This window comes from Helicoverpa zea, chromosome 28 (assembly GCF_022581195.2).
Source record: "Helicoverpa zea isolate HzStark_Cry1AcR chromosome 28, ilHelZeax1.1, whole genome shotgun sequence".
NCBI classification, from domain to species: domain Eukaryota; kingdom Metazoa; phylum Arthropoda; class Insecta; order Lepidoptera; family Noctuidae; genus Helicoverpa; species Helicoverpa zea.
This window is the reverse complement of record NC_061479.1, coordinates 1,153,653-1,180,026: the sequence shown is the minus strand read 5'-3', so window position 1 is coordinate 1,180,026 and position 26,374 is coordinate 1,153,653. Positions and strand designations below refer to the sequence as shown.

Below are 26,374 nucleotides of genomic sequence, written 5' to 3'. Positions count from 1 at the left end.
GTCGTTTCTTCATAAGCCCTAATGTCTCTTCCGAAAGCTTTGATTTCTTGCCCTTACGCTGCTAAAATTAAACTCCGATTTCGAATTAGACGAATTCGATTTGTCAATATTAAAAACTATTTACAACAGCCTTTCTGTAGTGAAAGTAACTGTGCGAATATTGCGCTAAAATTTATCTTGACGAAGTTAGATGGTCAAGCTAATGACTTAAGCCAAAATCTTGCAAAAGCAGTTCGAAGACGCATAAAGGAGCTACGACTTTTAATATCTGGAGTATTGCAATATTTGCATGACCGGCAATACCGTGATCACGTGATCACGGTATTGAAATTTCTAATACCGGTATTGATACCGGTATTGAAAAAATCCGGTATTTGAAAGCCCTAGTAAGGACGAATGCTTCACATCCATAAAATACATTAAAAATAAATTTAATGATACACTTATGGAAGCGGGCACACAGCCTATGTCTATGTTAATTATTAATTCATATGTAAATAGAAAACTGATAGTTTGTTTGTTTGAATCGAATTGGTTGTAGAACTGCTGAACCGATTTTATTAATTATTTTAATGATAGGTTGCTACACTATCTGCGGTGAACATGGGCTATGTTTTAACCGGGTAAGAGAAGAAGTTTCCACGGGACGCGAATCCAACTGCGTGGAACAGCCAGTAGTCGATAAAATAATCAGAAATTCTACTTCATAACATTACGGTAATCATTTGGAAACACGGCGACAGTGACTATATGAGTTCATGAAACTCATTGAACTCAAAATGCATTTTCTTTCTTCTCGTCGTAAACAGCTAGATTTTAATGATATAAACAAATCATGGTACTTACATCCTGAAAAATAAATAGATTTTCTTATTTAAAAATGATTAGCTTTTCGTTAGTCTCTTTAAAACTCGGGAATGTCTGAACGAATTTGGCTTATTTTGGTTTTAAAATGTTTGTAGAGATCTAGGGACGGTTTAAACGATTCGAAGTTTGTTGGGTCCGCTAGTTAAAATTTGTTTGTTTGAATTGAATAGGCTCTGTAACTACTAAACCGATTTGAATAATACTTTTCTGCGTATGCGTATCTGCGGTGAACATGGGCTATGTTTTAACCGGGTAAGAGAAGAAGTTTCCCCGGGATGCGAATCCAACTGCGTGGAAACTGAGTCGATAAAATAAACTGTAATTCTATTTCATAAAATAACGATAATCATATGGAAACACGGCGACAGTGACTATATGAGTTCATGAAACTCATTGAACTCAAAATGCATTTTCTTTCTTTTCGTGGTAAACAGCTAGATTAAAATTATATAAACAAAAAATGGTTCTTACCGTCTGGAAAATGTTATCAAGTGTAATTTGTAATACCAAATATAAATTGGCACCAAAATATTGTTAAAGGGGATGTAAAATTTCAGGGTTAACAAGTCATACAAGAAATTAAATCTTTAACATGTAAGGACGAATGCTTCACATCCATAAAATACATTAAAAATAAATTTAATGATACACTTATGGAAGCGGGCACACAGCCTATGTCTATGTTAAAATGTAAAGGGAAGATTGATTGTTTGTTTGTTTGAATCGAATAGGCTGTAGAACTGCTGAACCGGTTTGAATAATTATTTTAATGATAGGTTGCTACACTATCTGCGGTGAACATGGGCTATGTTTTAACCGGGTAAGAGAAGAAGTTTCCCCGGGACGCGAATCCAACTGCGTGGAACAGCCAGTAGTCAATAAAATAATCAGAAATTCTACTTCATAACATTACGGTAATCATTTGGAAACACGGCGACAGTGACTATATGAGTTCATGAAACTCATTGAACTCAAAATGCATTTTCTTTCTTTTCGTGGTAAACAGCTAGATTAAAATTATATAAACAAAAAATGGTTCTTACCGCCTGGAAAATGTTATCAAGTGTAATTTGTAATACCAAATATAAATTGGCACCGAAACATTGTTAAAGGGGATGTAAAATTTCAAGGTTCATATTTCATACAAGAAATTAAATCTTTAACATGTAAGGACTAGGGCTTTCAATACCGGTATTACGGGATCCCGTAATACCGTGATCACGGATATATTTTGGTCTTTTTTCAATACCGGTATTGACGAGCCAATACCGTGATTACGGTATTACAATCTTTTTATAATTTTAATGTGGTTTGTTGTAATAAGTAGCAGGAAGTTGTATTAAACAAGATAAATAACTACGTACTCGTAATATTATTCTCACACTTCACACTTGTGTATTAAGCGCCAACTTTTATCTCCAGCATAACTCCACCTTTCTTAAGCAACTGGTTTCTTAATCGGTCGAGCGAGCCAAACGACGTTATTGTTTTGTTAGTCGGTAGTAAAGAGACATCTCATCACTAGGATGTATCGCCAATCTACTTGGCAACGCTGCAGGGACTCCAGAATAGACCAGATTTCAACCGAGTCAAAGGCCTTCTCATAGTCCACAAATGCTAGTCACAGGGGCTGATTACACTCTTCGGTCTTCTGTATAATCTGCCGCACTGTGTGGATGTGGTCTATGGTGAAGTATCCGCTCCGAAACCCAGCCTGCTCCGGTGGTTGGAATTCGTCGAGATTTCGCGCCAGTCGGTTCGTGATCACTCTTGAGACCAGCTTACATACGTGGCTTAGGAGGGAAATGGGTCGATAATTATTCAGCAGGGTTTTGTCTCCATTTTTGAAGAACAGGACGACAACACTCCTACTCCACGCCTCTGGAGTTCTCCCTTCAAACAGGACGGCGTTAAAAAGCTTCTGGAGCTCCCCCAGTACGGGCTTACCTCCTGCTTTTAATAGCTCTGTTGTAATGCCATCCTCGCCAGGGGCTTTTCCATTTTTGAGCTGTCTCAAAGCGATTTCGATTTCGCCACTGCTGACTTCTGGCAGGTCTTCGGTGAAATGGCGTGTTAATGTGGCTCTAGAATCCTCATTTCCGGGATCATGTCGAGATGCATGCGATGCGTATAACCGGCCATAGAAGTTTTCCCCTTCCGAAAGGACTGCCGGCACCGAAGAAATGACTTCTCCACTTGTTGTGGTCAGCTTCGTCAAGTGGCTTCTTCTAAGAGATTGTACGAACACCTTTGACCCCTGATTCAGCTCAATTGCTCTTTCAATGGCAAGAGTATTGGAGCACCGGAGGTCGCGTCGTACGTGCTTGTTGATCTCTTGGTTTAGAGCCCGCTTAGCTGACGAAGTGACAGGCGGGTTTTCACGTCGTTTCTTCATAAGCCCTAATGTCTCTTCCGAAAGCTTTGATTTCTTGCCCTTACGCTGCTAAAATTAAACTCCGATTTCGAATTAGACGAATTCGATTTGTCAATATTAAAAACTATTTACAACAGCCTTTCTGTAGTGAAAGTAACTGTGCGAATATTGCGCTAAAATTTATCTTGACGAAGTTAGATGGTCAAGCTAATGACTTAAGCCAAAATCTTGCAAAAGCAGTTCGAAGACGCATAAAGGAGCTACGACTTTTAATATCTGGAGTATTGCAATATTTGCATGACCGGCAATACCGTGATCACGTGATCACGGTATTGAAATTTCTAATACCGGTATTGATACCGGTATTGAAAAAATCCGGTATTTGAAAGCCCTAGTAAGGACGAATGCTTCACATCCATAAAATACATTAAAAATAAATTTAATGATACACTTATGGAAGCGGGCACACAGCCTATGTCTATGTTAATTATTAATTCATATGTAAATAGAAAACTGATAGTTTGTTTGTTTGAATCGAATTGGTTGTAGAACTGCTGAACCGATTTTATTAATTATTTTAATGATAGGTTGCTACACTATCTGCGGTGAACATGGGCTATGTTTTAACCGGGTAAGAGAAGAAGTTTCCACGGGACGCGAATCCAACTGCGTGGAACAGCCAGTAGTCAATAAAATAATCAGAAATTCTACTTCATAACATTACGGTAATCATTTGGAAACACGGCGACAGTGACTATATGAGTTCATGAAACTCATTGAACTCAAAATGCATTTTCTTTCTTCTCGTCGTAAACAGCTAGATTTTAATGATATAAACAAATCATGGTACTTACATCCTGAAAAATAAATAGATTTTCTTATTTAAAAATGATTAGCTTTTCGTTAGTCTCTTTAAAACTCGGGAATGTCTGAACGAATTTTGCTTATTTTGGTTTTAAAATGTTTGTAGAGATCTAGGGACGGTTTAAACGATTCGAAGTTTGTTGGGTCAGCTAGTTAAAATTTGTTTGTTTGAATTGAATAGGCTCTGTAACTACTAAACCGATTTGAATAATACTTTTCTGCGTATGCGTATCTGCGGTGAACATGGGCTATGTTTTAACCGGGTAAGAGAAGAAGTTTCCCCGGGATGCGAATCCAACTGCGTGGAACAGCCAGTAGTCGATAAAATAATCTTACTTACTTGCTGAAAATAATAAAAATAAATCAGCATTCTCATAAAGTCCAACATATTTCAGAAATATTTGTTTTAGAGGTTACTTCCTGCCTGTTATGTGAAAACGCAGTTTAAAATATCCCTTTCTCATAAATAAACAAGAAATAAAATAACATGTTGATGTGACTTCGTTTATTATTTAGTCCAGTTAAATTAGACCAAAAAGTGAGTGTGAAGTTACATAAATTCACAACAAGCTGAAAATTGGTGATGATGATGAACAAGCTGAAATATAATAATAAATAGAATTTCAAAGTTCCCCATGTTTCTACTATATGAAAAAAAAATATTCAAGGTCAAAGGTAAAAAATATGTTTTTTTTTTGTGATTTTCAGCAAAACGGTAAGTTTTATCATAATCATATCTTCGGTAAAATTGTTGATTATAAAATTATCTATGAACTAATATAATACTTTTTTTCCTACGAGCCACTGTTTCGGAGATAAAACGATTCAAAAACTACAATGGGCAATTTTCTATGGACTCTCGCCGTCAGCGGCCAGCGATGATTTTGATACTAACAGATCTATGTAGTATGGTCCGATAATTACTGGTATGAAGTTCTAGCCCGTGGTGTACTTCAAAACCAGAACTGAAAAGAACTGAACAGAGATGAACTCAGTGATTAAATCAGCTCCAGATCTTGACATTTACAATGTCTCGATTACCTACTAATATCTTTAAGGCCCAATTACTGGAATCCCAAAAATTGCTACATCAAAAAAATCATACGTAAAATATTATGTTATTCTATTTCTCTTTTTTAATTTATATTTTTCCGTTACCCTTAGTTTTGATCTCATGATGTTTAGTTTAGTTATTAGTTAACAAGTTTAGTTTTACTTTAATTTTAATAAGAAGTGTTTTGTTTTGTATAATTTTATAGTTTAAATTCTATCATTATTTAGCATATGTTGGTTAACCTAGAATTGGCGACTGTGTAAGTCCCAGTAATAACTGAAATTGTAGGTACTCTAAGCTTTATCTACACAGAAGCTGCTGGTAAACCCTTTAATAAATAAATAAATAAAATAAAAAAATGCATTTTTGTATCAGAACTTTTAAACTTTTCTGTGACCCAGTATAATAATATAGAGAGATATTAATAGAAAAACAAAATCACGCTCGATAATTTGGTCGGCGCTTGCCGCCAAAGCAACGTCTCGGTTCGGTTCGTCGTCCGCCATCTTCGATGTTCCGGCCGCAAATGAATAAAACTTGTCAAGTCGCTTCAAGCGCAAGGTAGTTCAAGTGCGCTGCGGGTTGTTCGAAAGAGATACCGCGGCCCTGGTACATAAAAGGCCTATGATGGAACACGACGGTGTTCAGTCAGTAGAGTCTGACACTCCCTCACCGCTGCTAACCCACAGCGGGAGGGGTCATTTGATGATTTTTGACGTCGGAAAAAAAAGGTAGTTCAAGTGTCGTCAATCAAAATTTTTGTCAAGTATGGTCCAGCCCATAGATACTTGACGGGATTTGTCAAGTGAACGCTGTAAACGATCAATATTCACCTCAAGCACGTAGACTTGTCCAGTGCACTTGATCGTCTCGCGCACCCATTACACAACCAAATTACCATGTAAACCTAAATTGGCTTCTCACTACTTATAACAACTGCCCAAGATATACAAACTCAGCTGGGACCACATAAGCACAACTTGAATTTTCTAATTGAATGTCCAAGCACATACATTTCTGATGCCCAAAATGCGAATATATTTTTTCCTATTTGTCCCGCGGGATAACGCCCATGGTAAAAGTTATTCCCTATTACTAAAGCTATCATTTGATACCAATTTCTTGTCTGGTCGCTGGTAGCCCAGGAACCACCATTGTAATTTTTGAATCGTTATATCTCCGAAACAGTGGCTCGTAGGAAAAAAGTATTATATTAGTTCATACATAATTTTATAATCTACAATTTTACCGCAGATATTATTATGATAAAACTTACCGTTTTGCTGGAAATCACAAAAAAGCGCAAAAAAAAAACATATTTTTTACCTTTAACCTTGTATATTTTTAGGGTTCCGTACCCAAATCGAAAACGGTACCCTATCGTTTTCGCTCCTCTGTCCGTCCGTCTGTCACCAGGCTGTATCTCATGAACCGTGACAGTTAGAGAGTTGAAAAGAAACATTTACAAAACAAATACTGAAAACTAGAATCAAATAAATATTTTGTGGGACTCCCATACAACAAACGTGATTTTTTGCTCATTTTTGCTCGATTAATATTAGTTTAGATGGTATGGAACCCTTCGTACGCGAGTACGACTCGCAGTTGGCCGTTTTTTTTTCCATATAGGGGAAACATGGGGAACTTTGAAATTTTATTTATTATTATATTTTAAATGATCTCACCAATTTTCAGCTTGTTGTGAATTTATGTAACTTCAAATGTCTAAATTGACTGGACTATATGCCGGAACCATAGTTCGCTGTACGTTATTCGGCCGCATATGACGAAGTGTGGAGGGTTCGTCTGTATTTGCTATATTTGCCCGCATAACGCATAAGCGCGAATAACAAATACGCCTATCCGTCCACCTGTCGGTTTTTGACAAACTTCCAAGGACACGAATTGGCACACCGGCACCAAGTTTGGCACACCGGCGCCAAGTTTGGCACACCGGCGCCAAGTTTGGCACACCGGCACGAAGTGTGGATGCCGTGTCTGTTGTTCGCTCACATAACAAATATTTGAGCGTGTGAGGTACGCTTCGCTACACCACCCACAACATGGGAATGAAGACCGCTCGCGCCGAACGCGTTATATTTACGCATGTGCTATCTCGCTCGCGCGCGCATCTGTCTCGTTTCTTTTAGGTACTCACAGAGTCTTATCAGAGCGTTCTGAGCGTTAGCACTACTTCGGCCCCTGTGATTTTACACTTACGCTCGTTTTGTATTTACAAAATATATACTCTTCTACTTTACACCATCATCGCTGTTTTATTTAAACATTACCTGCACTGCTGCTACAAGCGAATACAGCGTAGTCGCATGACAAATAACGCATGGTGAAGTGTAGTTCCGGCATTAGCAAGAGTTTACCTTGAATACGGGGCTTTAAACTTTCATTTTATTTCATTCATAAGAGAAATTAACAATTATCGTGCTACTGACTTGGAATCTTGGCAAACATCTATGTGGTGAGTTGAATAATGATCTGAACTTATTTTATTAGACGTTCATTACCTATATTTTTTTAAATATTTGATATAATAAAATAGGTTTTTGTAGTTTTTAAGTAAATGTATGTTTATATTTTTTAAGTACTTACAGCTTGCTGTATTAATAAAAAACAACATTAATATTTAAGGTAAATTAATTATTAAGGGATTCTAAGATATCCCTGTTGCAGTCATAATAGGTTGGTACAATTTTCGAAAAATTTCTTCAATTCAAATTCAAATTCATTTATTTAGCAAGACATCAAAGATCCACTGTGTTAGTAATAAAACAAATAGACTTAAAAACCTATGTTAATGAACCTATGTTCAATGATGTCGCCCCTCCAACAGTGATTTGAATTGCTTTTAGATTAGCAATATCTTCAATTCGTTGCATGTTTTTAAAGGAAAAATATTGACAGTATTGTTTCATCTTTTACTCGAATTTAATTCACTGTTCCTGTTTTATGAAAACCAAAAAGGGACTTATTTATATTTAGAGTTATTAGAAAGCCACATATCCCAATATCTAGAAATCCGAAAAAAATGTAAAAAAATAAGGGTTTTATGAGCTGTTTATAATGTAAATTCTAGAGGCAACTCGTATCATTTCTTTGGGCTTGACGGGGCGATCGACGCTTTTGGCGAGACCAATAAATAGACATGGCAATATTTTTAATGAAGATTTTTCGAAAAATGTAACCTTTATTAGAAAGTGGTTTAGTTGATTCTGCTCATTGTTCTGATGAAACTATTTTCAGGTATCGCGCATTTAACAATTACCTACACATCGAGTTAGGTAGGTACTGAATCTAATAATATTCCAATATAGGTTTATAACTTACCACATAGCTAAGACTCCAAAACACAAAAAGGATGCATAAAATTTTCATTTTTCTTTCTAAAAAAAAAAAAAAATTGAGAAGAGCATGTTACATTAGTAGGTCCAATACGTAAGTATTACATAGACACATTATAGTTATCGGCACGAATCTTGAGCTCTGACCTTCACCTGCGCAGAAGTAATTTATTGGGTCCCGTTTGTGGTATGAAGTGAGGCGCGGGGGCGGGCTAAAGCGGTGATTGGCCCGCAGTGCATCGCGTCATAGCCGTCACTCGGGATTGGTTCTTTGCTAATAAATTACTTCTGCGCAGATGTAGGTCAGAGCTCAAGATTCGTGCCGGTAACTATACCTACTGGATTGAAAGCCCAAGGATATTCGTCATCATAAGTGATGACGTTATTCCAAAGATCTGGGGAGTTTCTTAAATACATATTTAACTAAGTACCTAGATAATATTTGCTTATGCACATATGCCTATTTCGAGAATAATGTTTGAACGTGTGTTCGATTTGGCGATGCAAAGATTCTAACTAGCCTCTTATGCCCATTTTCACCAACAAATACCTAAATTTAGGGATCCCCTAAGAGCATTTAGGGAACACTTAGTACGAATTTCGTTTTCACCAAAGTTTAAGTGTCCCTTATAACCTTTATTATTGGGGGAGTCCTTATTCTAAGTGACACTTAGTAAGGGATACGTTTAGAGATTGTTGGTGAAAAAGGGCATTAGAGTATTTACTCGCGCGTGTAGTCAGTATGACACATACCTACCTATTAATTGCACACAATACAGTTGGGTGTGTACCTATAGAGGCGAGCTTAACCCTGAGTTGGCTTTTTTACTAGCAAATCTTAGAGCGATGAAAAGGATATGTCATTAGTTACATCTTAAATTTCAAGAAACCTGCGTGATCTTTTTCTAGCGAACCTGTGTTGGTAAAGGTGCACCTACACGTTGCAAGTAGCTTGTGTAAGTTGCGGCACATGCGCAGAGTAGGTAGGTACATGCATTTTTAAAACTTGTGGGTCCAGCGACTCGCGCATGTACCAAAGGAAAATACCCGCCCGCGTGCTCTTGTCACTTGCGCATGTTAACTTGCTCCAGCTACATGCACCGTGTAGGCGCACCCTTTTTTTGTCGCTGGGTAAAAAATACTGACACCAATGACTGTGTTTCGGATGGCACGTTAAACTGTAGGTCCCGCCTGTCATTGAACATCTTTGGCAGTCGTTACGGGTAGTCAGCAGCCAGTAAGTCTGACACTAGTCTAACCAAAGGGTATTGGGTTGAGGGGGTCAGATAGGGCAGTAGCTCCTTGTAAAGCACTGGTACTCAGCTACATCCAGTTAGACTGAAAGCCGACCCCAACGTAGATGGGTAAAGGCTCGTGGTATGGGTTAAAAATGCTGTTACGCATGACTGTCCCCGTCGGGGGATGGGGGAGGGGTATGTGGGGCTCCGCGGTACAAACGTTCCCGGTATACCCTCTAAAAAAGGCCCAGTGGCACTCCGACCTCGAGGGGGTCTGTGAATCTATGGCGTCCAGTCCCCCACCGGGGATATTGTAGACGCACCCTAAGTGTCTAAACACACTATGCCGAACGTACGCGACCGAAGTTCCGCGGCTGATTTTACGTTCCAACGTAATCGCCTTATATGGCACACCATAAGTGCCGAACTTACGCGGCAGAAGTTCAGTTTCGCAATTTTGTGTGTATGAACTTCGGTTGCGTATAATGTGTGTTCTACAGAATACGTTGCCGCCGAATTTCCGCTGAACTTACGCCCGACTGAAGTTCGGCAGTACGCTATAACGCAACGTAATTTCGGCATAATGTGTGCCAGTAATTCAAATAGCATTGCAGGCGTAATCATGGCGAACTTCCGTCGCGTATTCTCGGCATAGTGTGTTTAGACACTAAGGGTCCGTTCAGTCAGATCGACTCGGAGAGGAGAGCAAATTCTTAATACGTTGAAAATCGAGTACTTCCGATACTTCGAGTACTTCCGCCTATTCCGATAAATCGGTGACCAATTTATTGTACCTAGGAGAAAAATAGAAGTAACTGATAGCAATATTGCAACGCACACGTTCTACATAAAGTGGGTAGAATCTTAGTCAGAACGTACTACATCAAATTGGTCCGATTATCGGTTCGACAAAGTCTAACGTGGGCGTTCGGTCTTATCTTTCTTGACTAAAACTAAGGCCCAAGTTCTCCGATAACAAAAACGTCTTCCTTTCAAAAACTGTTTCATTTGAAACGTGTAGGTATGCGTAAAAATTGATAGTAAACGGATGTTTTAAAAAAGTATAACGTTCATGTTGTCGGGCACCTTAGGCTTATATATTTTTACAAAATATAATGCAATAATACCTTTTAAGGAATACCAATGTTTAGCTTGGAGAGTCGACTGTATAATAAGATTATAAAAATTATGACTTTATTTCACCACTTGTAGGTACTATTTCCAAGGCAATTTATTTTTAGCAATAAAATATTGCAACATAATAATATAAAACATACGGTTGACAGGTTGGATAAGTACTTACGAGTATGTATGTGTTGGTGGCTACAGCTCCAACTACCGTTATAAAACTTTATTTGATTTCTCGATGAAAAATTCGTCGTCACATCGTCAAATGTCCATATTTTTAGGGTTCCGTTCCCGAAGGGTAAAACGGGCCCCTATTGTTTTCGCTCCTCTGTCCGTCCGTCTACTACCAGGCTGTATCTCATAGACCGTGATAGACAGTTGAAATTTTCACAGATGATGTATTTCTGTTGTCGCTATATCAACAAATACTGAAAACTAGAATAAAATAATATTTTGGGGGCTCCCATACAAACGTGTTTTTTTGCTCATTTTCTAAATAATGGTATGGAACACTTCTTGCGCGATTCCGACTCGCACTTGGCCGGTTTTTTTCACTCCGCGTGTCGGTGAGCGCAGTGTGGAATATGGTTAGCTTCGGAGATGCTACTGCCCATCTCCGAGCATGGCATTTTTATATCTCACTTGGGTGCTGTGTGGAGGTAATATATCGCCTACCAGTCGGCCACCAGAGCATCATCTCCCGAGCCTTTTCCCAACTATATCGGGGTCGGCTTCCAGATTAACCGGATGCGGCTGAGTACCAGGGTGCCACAAGGAGCGACTGCCCTATCTGACCTCCTCAACCCAGTAACCCGGGCAACCCAATACTCATTGGTTAGACTGGTATCAGACTTGCTGGCTTCTGACCATCCGTAACGACTGCCAAGGATGTTCAATAACAGCCAGGACCTACAGTTTAACGTGCCATCCGAAACACAGTCATTGGTGTCCAATATATACTTAGGAAGTACATTTAAAAGCCTTAGAAAAGTTGCATTGGTACTTGCATGACCTGGAATCGAACACACGCAGTCGTACTTGAGAGGTTCGTTCTTTACCTACTAGGCCATCACGACATCGGTAACCAGAGCGTCCTGTTGCAGAGCAGAGTGCACCACGGGCAGGTGAGATACATTTGAAAAGAAGATACAGCAATAAAAAACATACTAAGCCGTTATTAATGATAGATAACAGATAATATATACAATTCAATTATTTTCATGTGTGTCATTTAGCTTCTTCTGTCTTTTCCTGGTACGATATGACACCTTTTTCTATAAGTTCCGGAATTTCCACTGCTAACCAGGGTCCAAGCTGAAGACAAAAAACAGAAAGCATAAGCATGATGATGAAACTTGTTCATATCTATACAAATATAATAAAGAGGAAACATTAAGTTTATTCTCTAAATTCTGAGATAGGCAGTCGCTCCTTGTGGTACACTGGTAGTTGTCTCCATCCGGTTAGACTGGACGCCAACCCCAACATAGTTGGGAGAAGGCTAGGCAGATGATGATACTCCAATTCCATTTAATTCGTTTCGTCGACAATAGAGCTAGGTGATGATTTATACTTCTATTCATCAAAAGGAATCATTTTTTTATTTGATTATAACATGTACCATTGTACTATAGGCTCCGAAACAACCGAAATGAGTTTTAAAAACTTGCTCTATTAGCAAGCCAAACTATCCCCTATTTATAAGCTTTATTTTATCTGATTTTGGGAAGTAGTTTTAAAAATATTCCTTACCCCTAAAGCCATAGCATGTGCGATACCAAACTTCGGCACATTCCGTGCCCATAGTGGCTTGAAGTGATCCGTTAAACATATCTTGCCTCCACGGTACATTTTAGCTGTCTTTCCATCGAGTCCGGGCAAAGCTAACTCAGGTGCTGTAGTGGGATAAGTTATGGGAATCTGAAATTTATTTCATAGATTTATACATTTTCAAATATTGAACGGCAAAAATTTTTAAAAAATAGTTGGCCACCAATATCGGCACAGGGTCCAAGGTCGTAAGGGTCCTAGAGACGGAAACCTCACAGTACGCGCCGTATCAAGGAGTACAGCCTACTGCATCAGTCCCTTGATCCAGCCGCCTAAAGAGTGCCTTATGACGTGTTTGTCGAGGCTTTTGGACCATTGGCTGTGACAACAATCAACAAAATAACAATTGGCAATGCGTGATAGATAAGTCCAAAACACTTGTAAGTATCAAACGCAAATGTTTGCAAAAACACCTACAAGATATTGATACATTTGTGATCAAAATACACTGCTGAATTCAACTACCTATGTGAAGTCAAAATCGGTTGAGCGGTTCTTCATTTATCGCAAAATTATGGATTTTATTTGTAACTAGCTTTTGCCCGCAACTTCGTTCGCGTGGAATAGTGACTTCCGGCAGATTTTTGGTTTGATCAGTAGATGGCGCTATATGTCCGGAATAAATTTTATTTTTTGTAATAAAAACTATCCTATGTCCTTTCTCAAGTTCCAACCTATGTCTGTACCAAATTTCACACAAATCGGTTCAGTAGTTTAGGCGTGAAGAAAAGACAGACACAGAGTTACTTTCACATTTATAATATAAGTTAGGATTAGGATGAATGACGCCACTAGTTCTGAATAAATGTCGGATCAAAATAATAATTTTATACTTACATCAAATTCTAAATCAAACTCGTACTTAAGCAGGTTATGGACGTACCAACATTTGCCAAACCATTTGGTTCCTGTTTTGTCTGATTCCAAGCGAAACCAGTCATTGTCAGCAGCCTTGTTGTTCTGTACATACTGAAATACCAGAAAACTTCTTGTTAGTTACTAGCCGACTATCGGCCTTGGCTGTTCTCATATATCATACTAGCCGATATAGAATATGAAGTAACTTGAATTGCAGTAATATTTGTTTTGCATCAAGAATTACGTATAACTGTTGCATAAAACTTTCCCGATTAGTTACCTACTACTTTTTCATAGCTGATTAAATAATGCCAGAAAGTAGCCAGTCTGAACACTACAAAGGTACACTTAAGTTATTAAATTGTTAACTTTTTCGGCTTCTTAATGCACTTCTGTTAATAATCTAATCACCTATGACTTCCTAAACAGTGCAAAGCAAAGATACTTACCTACACGCCTCTTCCATTTTAATAGGTATAAAACATTCTACCAATATTTACATAGTAATTATTTATTCATGCCGTCAACAGTTGACATATTTAGTATATGTTCTGTTAACATATATTGTATGAAAATTATGAAGGTGTTTTTATTGTTCTCACCTTGATCAGAGCCTGATATTCCTCTTTAAGCCTTGTAGTCCATAGCTCTTTATCTCTTGGCCCAGCTTTCGTTTGTAGCAACGGTATGCTACTCAAAGTCTTTCGAGTACTTTCGTCTACCATTTTGTAGTATATTTATTTACTATTTCATGTTATTTTATTTTAGAAAGTTACGAATTAGAACACAATTTACAAATCGTGTGGACGTGTTTTTGTGACTTTTCTAATTGTCAAACTAGAGTTGCCATATAGCATGGCAAATTATTCCCTAAAACAAATATGTTTACCTGTTGTACTATACATAATGTGTCTTACTATAGTCTGTTTTTTAATCTCGTAGACTAAATTGACACTTGCAAAATGTCAAACTTCCAAATAATTTTGCTAGCTCTGTGGTGCAGTGTTGTACTTACGATACCGGTTCGTTGAATCGTAACTTTTTATCTATAATAGACGAATTTAATATTCATTCAATGTTTTATATTTAAAATTCACGTACGGACACATGGCTGTACGACGTGCTACAAACTGCCAGGGATATCTGACCACGCAAAGCCATGCGTAATCGCGTCTATTAGTGCGTCTATTATAGATAAAAAGTTACCATTCAACGAACCGGTATCGTAAGTACAACACTGCACCACAGAGCTAGCAAAATTATTTGGAAGTTTGACATTTTGCAAGTGTCAATTTAGTCTACGAGATTAAAAAACAGACTATAGATTTTAATTTTAATTGTAAAAATAATTAAATGTATCAAACAAAAAAATAATTCCGGCTGTTATTTAAATATCTGTGGCAGACGTTTGGTAGTTTGACAAACAGTTTTCCCAATTAGCCAATGTACCTAGGTAATTATGTTTAGGAGGTCAGATCGGCAGTCAATCCATGTAAAATATCAGTACAGCATTCGATTAGGCTGGAAGCTAACCCTAATGTAGATGGGAAAAGACTAGGCAGATGGATGGTCTTCTGAAGTACAGTTATCAGTTCATCATATCAGTTTGAAGAGGAAGCGGCAAAGAGATGTTTTTCAGTTATGGTGTAAGTATCCACCACAGGATTAACAGAATACGGAGATAAGGGCCTAAATTATAATACGCGTATTGCCAGTTTTCCCTAAATTACGGAGAAAACCTTAACTTGGTAACATTGCGTAGTGACAACAAGAACTCAGGTTAACGTCAAAGTGACGTGGCTGTGTCGTGAATAGTGAAGTTGCATCTAAAATAAAATCGACTAAAACGTTTGTAGCATCGATATGTTTTCAGACTAGTAAATTTTTTTTCGCTGGAATTCTTTCGTGAAATGGTCTTTAACCAAACCATGGCCATACTGATTAACATAGCTTATATGATGGCTATGCTTTGTCTCAATAAGTTGACAAAGTGATTTGATTTTTAATCAAAACCTAAATGTTTGAGCTACTGGAATTGACAACAAACAAGCAGACAAGAAACGTCTGCTGAATTGTTTTCTGGGATTCAAAACACACTTCGCTCTGCGTTATTTGTTCAACGCAAACAAACTTCTGAACAACAAACACTGCATCCACACTTTTCGTGCCGGTGTGCTTATTCGTGTCCTTTGAAGTTTGTCAAAAACCGTCAGGTGGACGGAGAGGCGTATTTGCTATTCGCGCTTATGCGTTATGCGGGCAAATATAGCAAATACAGACGAATGAACCCTCCACAGCGGCCGAATAACGCGCATAACAAATAACGCATAGCAAAGTGTGGTTCCGGCATTAGTCAAGTTATTATGAACCACGTACATCACTACAAACCACAGATTATTTACATTTTGTAATTTATTGAAACTTCAAAACCTAGGTTTGTTACCGAAAAAAAAGCTTATTTTGGAGTTTCTCAGTAATTCTCAGAGGGATTTCCAACAGTCTTTCGTTCGATTAGTTTTGATAAAATTATCAAACAGAATCTAATTTAGATTTTCAATAAACAGGGCTGTGCCTGAGTATGTTTTCCTCGTTATAACTTGTTGTTGATAAGCGACAGGTAAGGTTCTAACTATTTTTAGTACTACTAACCAGTATTTCTCATTTATTGTTTACCAAAATCGGTATTCAACACCCTGATTACAGTTATTTAATAGCTCGAATATTAAATCACGTAGGTACCTACTTTACTACTGCTTCGATTAGTGTTAAGTCTTACTTACGGCCATTCTCAAAAATATTATTTCTGTTTGTTTGTTGTTTTACTCTAGAGATCGCAATTTGACTTGCCTAATTTCAAAATTATATCAAGAGATAACCCCCCTACTAATATAGGTACCTATCTAGTAAGCAAATTCGTGGATGGATGAAATATTGCGAGCGGCCGTTAGGGAAAAAGAGTTATTTATGCCACCAATACCAAAGGTTGTCTGGAAGAAATCGATAAGGCCGCCAATCGAACTTGTGAATTCCAGTTTTAATTATTATAATCATGGTGAACAGTCCTGTGCCTCTCCGGTGGTATTGCATGCCGTCCCATCAGGCTGTGAGAATGAAGGAATATTGAGTGAGCACCTGTGCACAGTCAGTTGGCTGATCTCCTAATAAACAGCCGCCATGGTCAGAATTGGCCGTGAAAGTCACCATCATCATCATCTTCCTGCCCTGTTCCCAAGTCATTTGGGGTCGGCACAACATGTCTTTTTCTTCCATTCCTCTGTCAGACGTCATACTTACATCCACCAATTATAAGTGAAGATAATAAGTTCGTGCTCATTCATTCTAGCTTCACAATGGGTTCGGAGCAGTCGTCCGTTCCTCAAAAGAAGCAAACCCTGAGGGCTCCGCCAGTTCGCAGAGGGCACACGATTGCTGTTCCAAGCATTACAGGTATTTTATTTTTGTGTCTAGCCTTTATGCCAACTTTGTACAATGCTATGGGGGCAGCTGAGTCACACTGTTTTGCATAAAGTGACTGCCTATTTGACCTTCTCAGTATAAATTCAAGAATCAAAATAAAATAATCGTTTCTTCAAAGTAGGCTGAAACAAAGCTGTTTTCAAACGTTAGAATTACACGAAACAGCCCCAAAAACTCCCTCCCTTCACCACATCCTATTAGCCTTCTTAAAATGAATAAAATAAATAAATAAAAGGTGGCATTAATTTATATATACTTAGATTTATTGTTTCCTGACGCAGATCCTGGGAGAGCTAGTGAGCTGCCCGCCAGCGGTAATAACTCACCAGGCACGAGCATATGTTCTGACTCAGAGCTTCCATACATATCTTATACTGTGGACCGCCCTATTGGAGGTAATCATTTATATAGACTAAATTATATATAGACTATACTTCGGCCGTTCAGAGAATGCGTTCCTGACACCTATCAGTTAGTCACGACTAGTGATGGGCATAACATAACACTGAGTTCGTTACCGTTCCTTCAAAATGAACCGCCGCATTATTTTAAGATTATTTTCGTTTTAAATTGGCGGAATCATTTGTTTTATATTTTAGTTATTTAAGTGGAAACCAAAAAAAGGTAATATTCATATAATAAAATTGTTTTATTTATTCTTTGTTACAAGTACATTGAATTGAATGTGCAAACAGAATATTAATCAGACTCCGATTTGCTTGAGGAGGTGGTGTCTTCATCATCATCTTCGCCTACATGTATAATTATATTATTATCAATAACAGAATCAATCCTGATATCTCGGTCTAACAAAAGCCGGGTAATCAAATAAAAACAGATCGAAAACACTTGAAAAACGTGGTCTATGCGCACGAAACGACAACGGACGACTGTTTTAGCGTCACAAAATGGCGGCCCATAACGCCATTTGGGGTTACCATTTTTAATCTAAGTATAAAAATGCGGTTTGGTCATAGTTTTATTTTTATATTTCATAAACGTTATAATTAAGTCTTATAGTCCATTATTTTCCAATTCTTAAAAAGAAAATCAAAACGTATTATTTTATATTATAACTGTATAAGAACAGATTACGATACTTGCCTGTTATTTTTAGCACAGCACTACAAAATATAAACCGCTGACATAACCTTGTAATAGCGCAGTATAGATTTAGAAAAATATTGTTTACCAAGTTATTTGACACTCAGTTTGGCACAAAATTATAACATTCATTGATTATTGATATAATAATGTTGTTTTAATGCTCCTCAATTGTTAAAACGGTAAACAACCAGCAAAAATATTTTTATCGTAACTGCAACGCCATTGCAAAGTTACGTCGTCAGTTCAATCGCGACGTGTCAGGAACGCATTCTCTGAATGGCCGAACTATAATTTTATATATAGACTTATAATTTATATATTTGATTATATAGATTAATATTATAAACTAGGCAATAAGTCTGCAAAGTTGAAGTGGGATTGGGCGGGTCACATCTGTCGAATGCACCCTGACAAGTGGGCCACTATCACCACAAAGTGGATCCCGGACGAAGGAAGGCGACCGAGAGGGAGACCAAGGAAACGCTGGAGGGAAGACTTGGACAGCTTTCTCTCGGACTGGCCTCAAGCAGCGAGGGATAGAGAAAAGTGGAGGGCTTTGGGGAAGGCCTTTGCCCAGCTGTGGGACAGCATAGGCTAATAAAAAAATATATATATATAAACAGGAAAACTTTGTTTGTAGTAGGCAAACTCAAAAACTACTGGACTTTACTATTAGAAAGATACATTTTCTGCGAGTAAGATAGGCTATATTTTATCTTGGTAAGGGGCAGCAGTATATGGGCAGTAGTTGACATTCTAATTAGTCCGCATTTTAAATTAGCCAAAAATATTAGACATGTATTTTTTATTTTAACAAAACATTAAATGTTTATTAAGATATAACGCAACAAAGATTGGGAGTGGGGAAATTTGTACCCAGACGTGACGTAACACAAAATTTAATCGTGGTATATTTTCGTTGTTTTTTGTTTGTGAGAGAAAATTAAAAATACAGGAATGAATTTTATCCAGTGCGCAAACTTTGTCAACTTGTAGTTAAATAAGTTTTGTAGATAGGTATATTTTTATTTTGTCGTGTTTTAGTACAAAAAAGAATAGTTATTGATATCGAAAGATGTTTATTTTGTAACCGATTGTACGGCCATAGTCGTGATAGTATGCACGGCGGCAACGCGAAACCGGTTTATTGACGCGAGCGCTGCTCCAAGCGCGTAAGAATAGTTTTTAGGTATCCATATTTTGCTGATTTTAGGGCGGACAAAAGAATGAAAAAAATTTTTTTTACTGATAATGCAGATATGTTCTGTTAATGATTCTGGACCACCAGTATTTTTTTGCGCACTGCTTAAAATTCATTCCTGTATGTGTCTGTTATTTTAGAGTTATCTAAAAGACTGACTATACTTTTTAGGGTTCCGTACCCAAAGGGTAAAACGGGACCCTATTGTTTTCGCTCCTCTGTCCGTCCGTCCGTCTGTCAGTCCGTCCGTCTGTCCGTCCGTCCGTCTGTCCGTCCGTCCGTCTGTCACCAGGCTGTATCTCATGAACCATGATAGTTAGAGAATTGAAATTTTCACAGATGGTGTGTTTCTGTTGCCGCTATGACAACAAAAACTAGAATGAGATAAACATTTTGGGGGGCTTCCATACAAAAAACGTGTTTTTTTTGCTCATTTTTGCTCTGGTCTGGTTTTTTTCAGTCATCATGGTTATTATTGACTTGTTACTCCAGATTCCCCGAAAGCTTCAGCTAAAGGCCAACGCAATGATAACAAGAAGTCGATACTTCAGCGTCGCCAGTTGAGCTTGCAGCCGCGACGAGCGCGGCGGCCGCGAGACATCGTCGTCGTTAAACAACCCGCAGACCAGATGCTCGACGAAGATATACAGAGGTTACAGGTAAGATTTTTGGCGTCGCCCCGAGAATCTATACTAATATTATAAAGAGGAAAACTTTGTTTGTTTGTTTGTTTGGTTGTAATGAATAGGCTCAAAAACTACTGGACAGTTTTTAAAAATTCTTTCACCATTCGAAAGCTACATTATCCACGAGTAATATAGGCTATATTTTATCCCGGTACGGGCAGTAGTTACCACGGGACGCGGGTGAAACCGCGGGAAAACGGCTAGTCTACAATAAAATTCCCGATGAGATTGAAATACAGTGAAACTTGGTTAAGTGGGACCTGGATAAGTGAAATACTTCCATAATTGGGACTCATGCTGCGGTCCCATCACCTTGGCATTGATTTACCTCTGTTAGTGGGACGAAGCAAAAATGTGATAAATGAAGAACCGATTTTGTGCAAACTTGACATAAATCATCTACTAAATTTTAGCCATTAATTTTCATTTCTATCTATACTAATATTATAAAGCTGAAGAGTTTGTTTGTTTGTTGGTTTGAACGCGCTAATCTCCGAAACTACTGGTTCGAATTGAATAATTCTTTTTGTGTTGGATAGTCCAGTTATCGAGGAAGGCTATAGGCTATATAACATCACGCTACGATCAATAGGAGCAGAGCAGTGAAGGTAAATGTTGGGAAAACTGGAGAAATTACTCCATTTTTTATGCTTCCGTCGCGTATGCAGCCTGAATGGTTAAAGCTACACAGAAAAAATGTATGACGGAAATGTTCTCCTTAAAATTATGTAAAAAATATACCACGACAGTATATGTCTATCTTTTATGGTTGGCTCACAATAAGACGTTTAACTCTCGATAGCCTCTCTTTGCACAAAGTCCAAATCTAACGCGGGCGAAGTCGCTGGCAGAAGCTAGTATATGTATATAGGTGTAGATGATGAAGTATGTTGTTCCCAAACGTTAACTATAGCTAAGTTCCATCAACAATCTAGTAGTTTTAGTATGAAAGAAGAACAATTATCCACACACATATAAAATTTCGCGACAACATAAGTAGGGTTCTTATATAAATATATGATTCAGGAGATTCCGACGTTCTTGCCTATAATGCGAGGGACTCTCGGCCTGCCCGGAGCCCGGGACCCTGAGGTACTTGAGGGTAAGTGTTAAAAGTTTTTGACTTAAGTTAATTTAATCATCATCTCCCAAGCCTTTTCCCAACTATGTTGGGGTCGGCTTCCAGTCTAACCGGATGCACCTGAGTACCAGTGTGCTACAAGGAGCTACTGCCTATCTGACCTCCTCAACCCAGTTACCCGGCAAATACGACTTGGTTAGACTGGTGTCAGACTTACTTTCTTCTCACTACCCGTAACGACTGCCAAGGATGTTCAATGACAGCCGGGACCTACAGTTTAAAGTGCCATCCGAAACACAGTCATTGGTGTCCAAGATATACTTAGAAAGTACATACAAACTTAGAAAAGTTGTTCCTTGCCTGATCTGGAATCGAAGCTACGCACTCATACTTGAGGTTGGTTCTTTACTCACTAGGCCGCCACGACTTCGACTCGAATTGAATACATCTATTGACCTCGAACTCGATGGCGTAATGGTCACCATGCCGGACTGCCGAACCTGAGGTCCCGGTTTCGATTCTCGGTTCGGTCGACATTTGTGTGATGAGCATGTTTGTTGGCCGTGGTCTGGGTGTATATATGTTGCTATATGTAGTTCATCAGTTGTGTTAGCACCCATAACACAAGTTAATTAGTAATGGGGCTAACCGACCGTGTTTGTAAGATGTCCCGACATTATTTATTGATTGGTGTAGGTCTGGACTACCGGCCGTGGGTGCGGGTGACGAGTCGCCTGCAGGCGCACCTCGCGGCCTGCGCACATCCGCTCGCAGGCATACAGATAGGACTCGCTGCCAAGATTAAAGAGGTACCTAATATTATTCATCATCATCCTCCTCCTCCTTCGACTCCTCTTCCTCCTCCTCCTCCTCGTCCTTCTCTTTCTCTTCCTCCTCCCCTCTCCCCCCTTCATCCCTCCTTCATCCCCCTCTAACTCCTCTTCTACCACCTCCCCCTCCCGTCACCCCCCTACCCCCTCTAATTCCTCTTCCTCCTACCCCCTTCCCCCTCCTCCTCTTCCTCCTCCTTTACCTCCTCTTCCTCCTCCCCCCCCTTCCTCCTCCCTTTTTTGTTTTAAATAAATGTTTTTATCCTATTGTGTGAACCAATAATGAATTTACGATTGTAGAGCAGACTACCCTATAGACCAAATGGCAGGTTAATATCAAACCAATGTCTATGCTAGTAGTAGAATTTAGAATACCCGTTAAGATTATAACTGCTATTGAGATTCAATTGTAATCCAATTGCCACATTATTAATTTAGTAGACCTACTGCCTCGTTGGTCTAGCTGTCGCAAGCGCGGCTGCTAAGCACGAGGTCTCGTTTTTGATTCCCGTGTTGGGCCGAGTTTTACAAACTTTTACAAAGCTGCCCGGAGCCTGGAAGTTGGTGATTGATAAACCCGCACGTAAATGTCGGTCATGCTTGTGATCTCTCTCCGGTGGTGTCGGATTGCCGTCCCATCGCGCGCAGAGAGTGAAGGAATAGTGAGTGCACCGCAGTCCAAGCAAATGTGCGTGCACTATAATATGTCCTGCGCAGCTGACTGATCACCTTAGGCCCGCCGCTGATTGTAACTTTTTGTCACTGTCACCTGCTGTCATCCACGATGCGCTCACTGAATCTGTTCTTGGGTGACAAATCGCGTTCATTTTTGTATGCCGGCTGAGTGACAAAAAGTCACCAGTGAGCGGACTCCCATTGTAATGTACAGGGCGAGTGACAGTCACGTCACTCCGGCATTGCCTGCTGCAACTATTTGTCACCGTATTGTCACGTCATCATAATGAGCGCACTCAGTATAGTTTTTATTGCACTTGACTAACGGCCAGTTTCTTCATCAAAAGTAACGGTCAAATTCGTTTTTTTCAAGGCTAAACTCACAGCAAAATTCATAGAAAAATTGAATTTAACCGTTACTTTTACTTTAGACATTACTTTAGCCATAACTTTAACTTTAACTTTTGATGAAGAAACTAGCCGTTAGTGACAAAAAGTCACGGTGACGAAAAGTTGCAATCAGCGGCTAGCCTCATATGAGTTATTATCGTGTGCAGGCTGACGGTGAAGTGTCCCGCCTATACGCTGCTATGGTGGAGAAGCAGCGCGCTAACGCTCGCCACGCGGAACGTCTCGCGCGCGTTCACGAGCTGTCCCACCAACTGTCCCGATGCAACTCGCTGCTACACCAGGTATCTGTTACAGTTACAGCCTTGTTATCGTCCCACTGTTGGGCTGCGGCCTCCTCTCACACGGAGAAGGATTGAGCATTAATCACCACGCTTGCTCAATGCGGGTTGCTGATTTCAGACTTTATAGTCCAGGTTTCCTCAAGATGTTTTTCTTCACTTTTTTATCAGCCATTGGTGTCTAAGATATACTTAGAAAGTACATACAAACTTAGAAGATGCAAAAGACAGCCCCCAAAACGCCCGCCCTTCACCACTTCCGATGTGTTTTTGCTGGGAAGAAGAACTTTTACATTTATTTATTTTAAAACACCTTAGACTATCTTTACAGGACTTATCCTAATACGACAGCTAAGAACTGAAATTACAAAGTAACTAGCTTTTGCCCGCGACTTCGTTCGCGTGGAATAGTGAATTCCGGCAGATTTTTGGTTAGACCAATAGATAGCGCTATATGTTCCTAACTAATATTATAAATGTGAAAGTAACTCTGTCTGTCTGTCTGTCTGTCTTTCTTTTCTTCACGCCTAAACTACTGAACCGATTTGTGTGAAATTTGGTACAGACATAGTTTGGAACTTGAGAAAGGACATAGGATAGTTTTTATTTAAAAAGAAAAAGAAAAAAAAAATATTCCGGACATATAGCGCCATCTATTGGTCAAACCAAAAATATGCCGGAAGTCACTATATCATGCGAACGAAGTCGCGGGCAAAAGCTAGTGCTTTTCTAAATACATATTTATTATTGTTTCAGACTCTTATCGACATAGAAGAATTAAACCTTTTACTGCCTGAGGAAAAACGCTTGGAACCATTTGTATGGAACACCGAATGATACTCATAGCATAATCTATATTATTTATTATAATAGATATTTATGGCGTTACTACAAACACTTAAACACCTGTTGAACACTGATCTAAAAATGTAGCTGTTAAACGGACCTTATTTTAACGTCACAATCAGATTTTTTTAGAGAAGTGTTCAACAGGCGTTTAAAAGTTTTTGTGGTGCTATATGTCGTGCTTTCACGCTAAAATTACTCAACCGATTTAAATGAAATTTGGTGCTCAGCCTGTCTAAAATGTCTTACGTCGTGGGAGAACTACAAATCCGCGCACCTGGATAAAAGGGAGCCTATAGCCTTCCTCGATAGATGAGCTATCTTAGGCCGTATACGGAAAGAAAGCTGGAAGAAGCTGGAAACTTATAAGCGCTTATCGGCGCTTGACAGCGCTGGTATAGTTATCGACACGAGGATTGTATTGAAATATTATACCTGCACTGATCGGTACCTACCCGTACAGGTTTGTCTGTACCGGAAACCTGTTTCATTATGTAAGCACCCTATGTCACGAGAACTGTAGTTCGATATAAGAATTGTATGCTTACGCTTAAATCCAATGAACTCGATATTGTATAAATGGTATACATTATAAGGCTTAGATCTCAAAGTAGCTTTGTGTAAAAAAAACTAGATAGAATTATAAGTTTTTATTATTATAAGTTACCTGTATAGCAAATGATGTATGATTAATTTGTTGTGTAGGTAATACAATAATGATTATATTCAGATATATGAAGTTTTATTTTTATATCCTTAGATATTACATAAATGAAGCCTGAAGTTATAGTTATCGGCACGGATATTGAGCCCTGACCTTCACCTGCGCAGAAGCGATTTATTGGTTTATGTGTATAGTGCGCAAAGCGATCCCCACTCTTCCGCCGAGAGCTCAATATCCGTGCCGGTAACTATACTACAATATTTTGTTTTAAAGTTACTACTGGTTTTCTCCCGCAGTTTCACCCGCCTGAAGGATTTACTTCCCACATCAGGATATCCATTGCCTACCAAATTTCATCAAAATGGGTGCAACCGTTTGCAAGTTTAAAGTTCAAACATACACACAAAGTTTCGCCTTTCTTCTGTGTGATTTTTTGTGGCCTGTTAAAACAAGATGGGATATTGTAACAGTGCAATAAATCCTTACTAATATTATAAATGCGAAAGTAACTCTGTCTGTCTGTTACGCTTTCACGTCTAAACCACTGAACTGATTTTAATAAAATTTGGTACAGAGATAGAGTGACCTTGAGAAAGAACATAGGATAGTTTTTATCCCGGACTTTTGAAGAATTCTCTTGGAAACGCGATATAACCGAACTATACGCGGGGGAAGCCGCGGGCGGAAGCTAGTGTAAAAATAAAACATTGCATATGCTATGCAGATTTATTACAATGCTAGCAAGGCGACCTCGACTTACAGTCAACTTCAGGTCAGTGGTAACAGTTTTATAGGAAAATCGTACTTATTACTATTGAGTTAAGGTGCATGACAGTTGCCACTGATGTGCTGTCTACCGTACTCAAGTTCGCAGGTCAGGGGTCAATCCCTGATTGAGCACGCACTTAATTTGACTAGGTATTGCGCGATTTGTGCCAAAAATAGCTAAGAAAAATTGTTTTCGTACATTTATGTAATGTAATAACAATAAGCATGCTTTGTTTACCTGTAAACTATTTCATCATCACGTTAAATCTTTACTACCTACATACTAGTTTTTTTTATACTTAAAAGATTTAATATATTAGACCATTTACATACTATCATGATTTTATATTTTTCAATTTATTTACGTTTTTACAATCTTCTTCTCTTCTCTCTTCTTTAGTCGGTCCCTCACTCGTTGAGGATCGTGACCCCATGTCCTACGCCGACTATTAGCTGTCGCCAGCGTTCTCTGTCCTGTGCCAGCCTGTATGCCTCCTGGAATGGTTTCTGCAGGGTCTTACTGAGCAAATCCGTCCATCGGGTTGGTCTGCGGCCCCGTGGTCTCTTCCCCTGTCTTTTGCCTAATAATATTGATTTTTCAATATTGTCAGGGGGTTTCCGCGCTATGTGTCCGAAATAACGCAGGTATCGCTTTAGGACTATCGTAGATAAGCGTTCTTTAACGTGCAGTAGTTTTAGGATGGATTCGTTTGTACGGAAAGCGGTCCAGGGAATTTGAAGCATTCGACGCCAGCACCACATCTCGAATGCGTTTATTCTG

At 38.9% G+C, this 26,374-nt stretch overlaps 2 protein-coding genes across 3 annotated transcripts; one reads left to right on the top strand and one right to left on the bottom strand.

The window, feature by feature from the left end:
- The first annotated feature begins 7,227 nt into the window (after window positions 1-7,227).
- Window positions 7,228-24,892, top strand: LOC124643771 (BLOC-1-related complex subunit 5). Of its 2 annotated transcripts, XM_047182850.1 has the most exons (9): window positions 7,228-7,635; window positions 8,418-8,455; window positions 16,913-17,016; window positions 17,328-17,441; window positions 19,847-20,013; window positions 21,067-21,142; window positions 21,818-21,930; window positions 23,184-23,318; window positions 24,072-24,892. In XM_047182850.1, exons 3-9 carry the CDS (start codon window positions 16,920-16,922, stop codon window positions 24,150-24,152), a joined length of 783 nt encoding a protein of 260 aa, XP_047038806.1. In that variant the 5' UTR covers window positions 7,228-7,635; window positions 8,418-8,455; window positions 16,913-16,919; the 3' UTR covers window positions 24,153-24,892. The 2 variants fall into 2 exon arrangements, with proteins under 2 accessions (XP_047038806.1, XP_047038805.1); XM_047182849.1 differs by lacking the exons at window positions 7,228-7,635; window positions 8,418-8,455 and adding an exon at window positions 16,028-16,186.
- On the bottom strand, window positions 12,037-14,414 carry LOC124643772 (ubiquitin-fold modifier-conjugating enzyme 1). Its single transcript, XM_047182851.1, has 4 exons — window positions 14,172-14,414; window positions 13,549-13,680; window positions 12,634-12,801; window positions 12,037-12,195 (listed from the first exon to the last, which is right to left on the bottom strand). Exons 1-4 carry the CDS (start codon window positions 14,292-14,294, stop codon window positions 12,109-12,111), a joined length of 510 nt encoding a protein of 169 aa, XP_047038807.1. The 5' UTR covers window positions 14,295-14,414; the 3' UTR covers window positions 12,037-12,108.
- Window positions 24,893-26,374: the final 1,482 nt, after the last annotated feature.

Excerpts from the sequence above, each read along its gene's own strand:
- LOC124643772 (XM_047182851.1), bottom strand. The coding sequence starts at position 14,294 with ATGGTAGACGAAAGTACTCGAAAGACTTTGAGTAGCATACCGTTGCTA. Across the intron at positions 13,681-14,171 it reads AATATCAGGCTCTGATCAAG|TATGTACAGAACAACAAGGC; the intron begins GTGAGAACAATA and ends CTGGTATTTCAG. Across the intron at positions 12,802-13,548 it reads AGTTTGATTTAGAATTTGAT|ATTCCCATAACTTATCCCAC; the intron begins GTAAGTATAAAA and ends AATAAATTTCAG.
- LOC124643771 (XM_047182850.1), top strand. The coding sequence starts at position 16,920 with ATGGGTTCGGAGCAGTCGTCCGTTCCTCAAAAGAAGCAAACCCTGAGG. Across the intron at positions 17,017-17,327 it reads TGCTGTTCCAAGCATTACAG|ATCCTGGGAGAGCTAGTGAG; the intron begins GTATTTTATTTT and ends TTCCTGACGCAG. Across the intron at positions 20,014-21,066 it reads AAGATATACAGAGGTTACAG|GAGATTCCGACGTTCTTGCC; the intron begins GTAAGATTTTTG and ends TATATGATTCAG.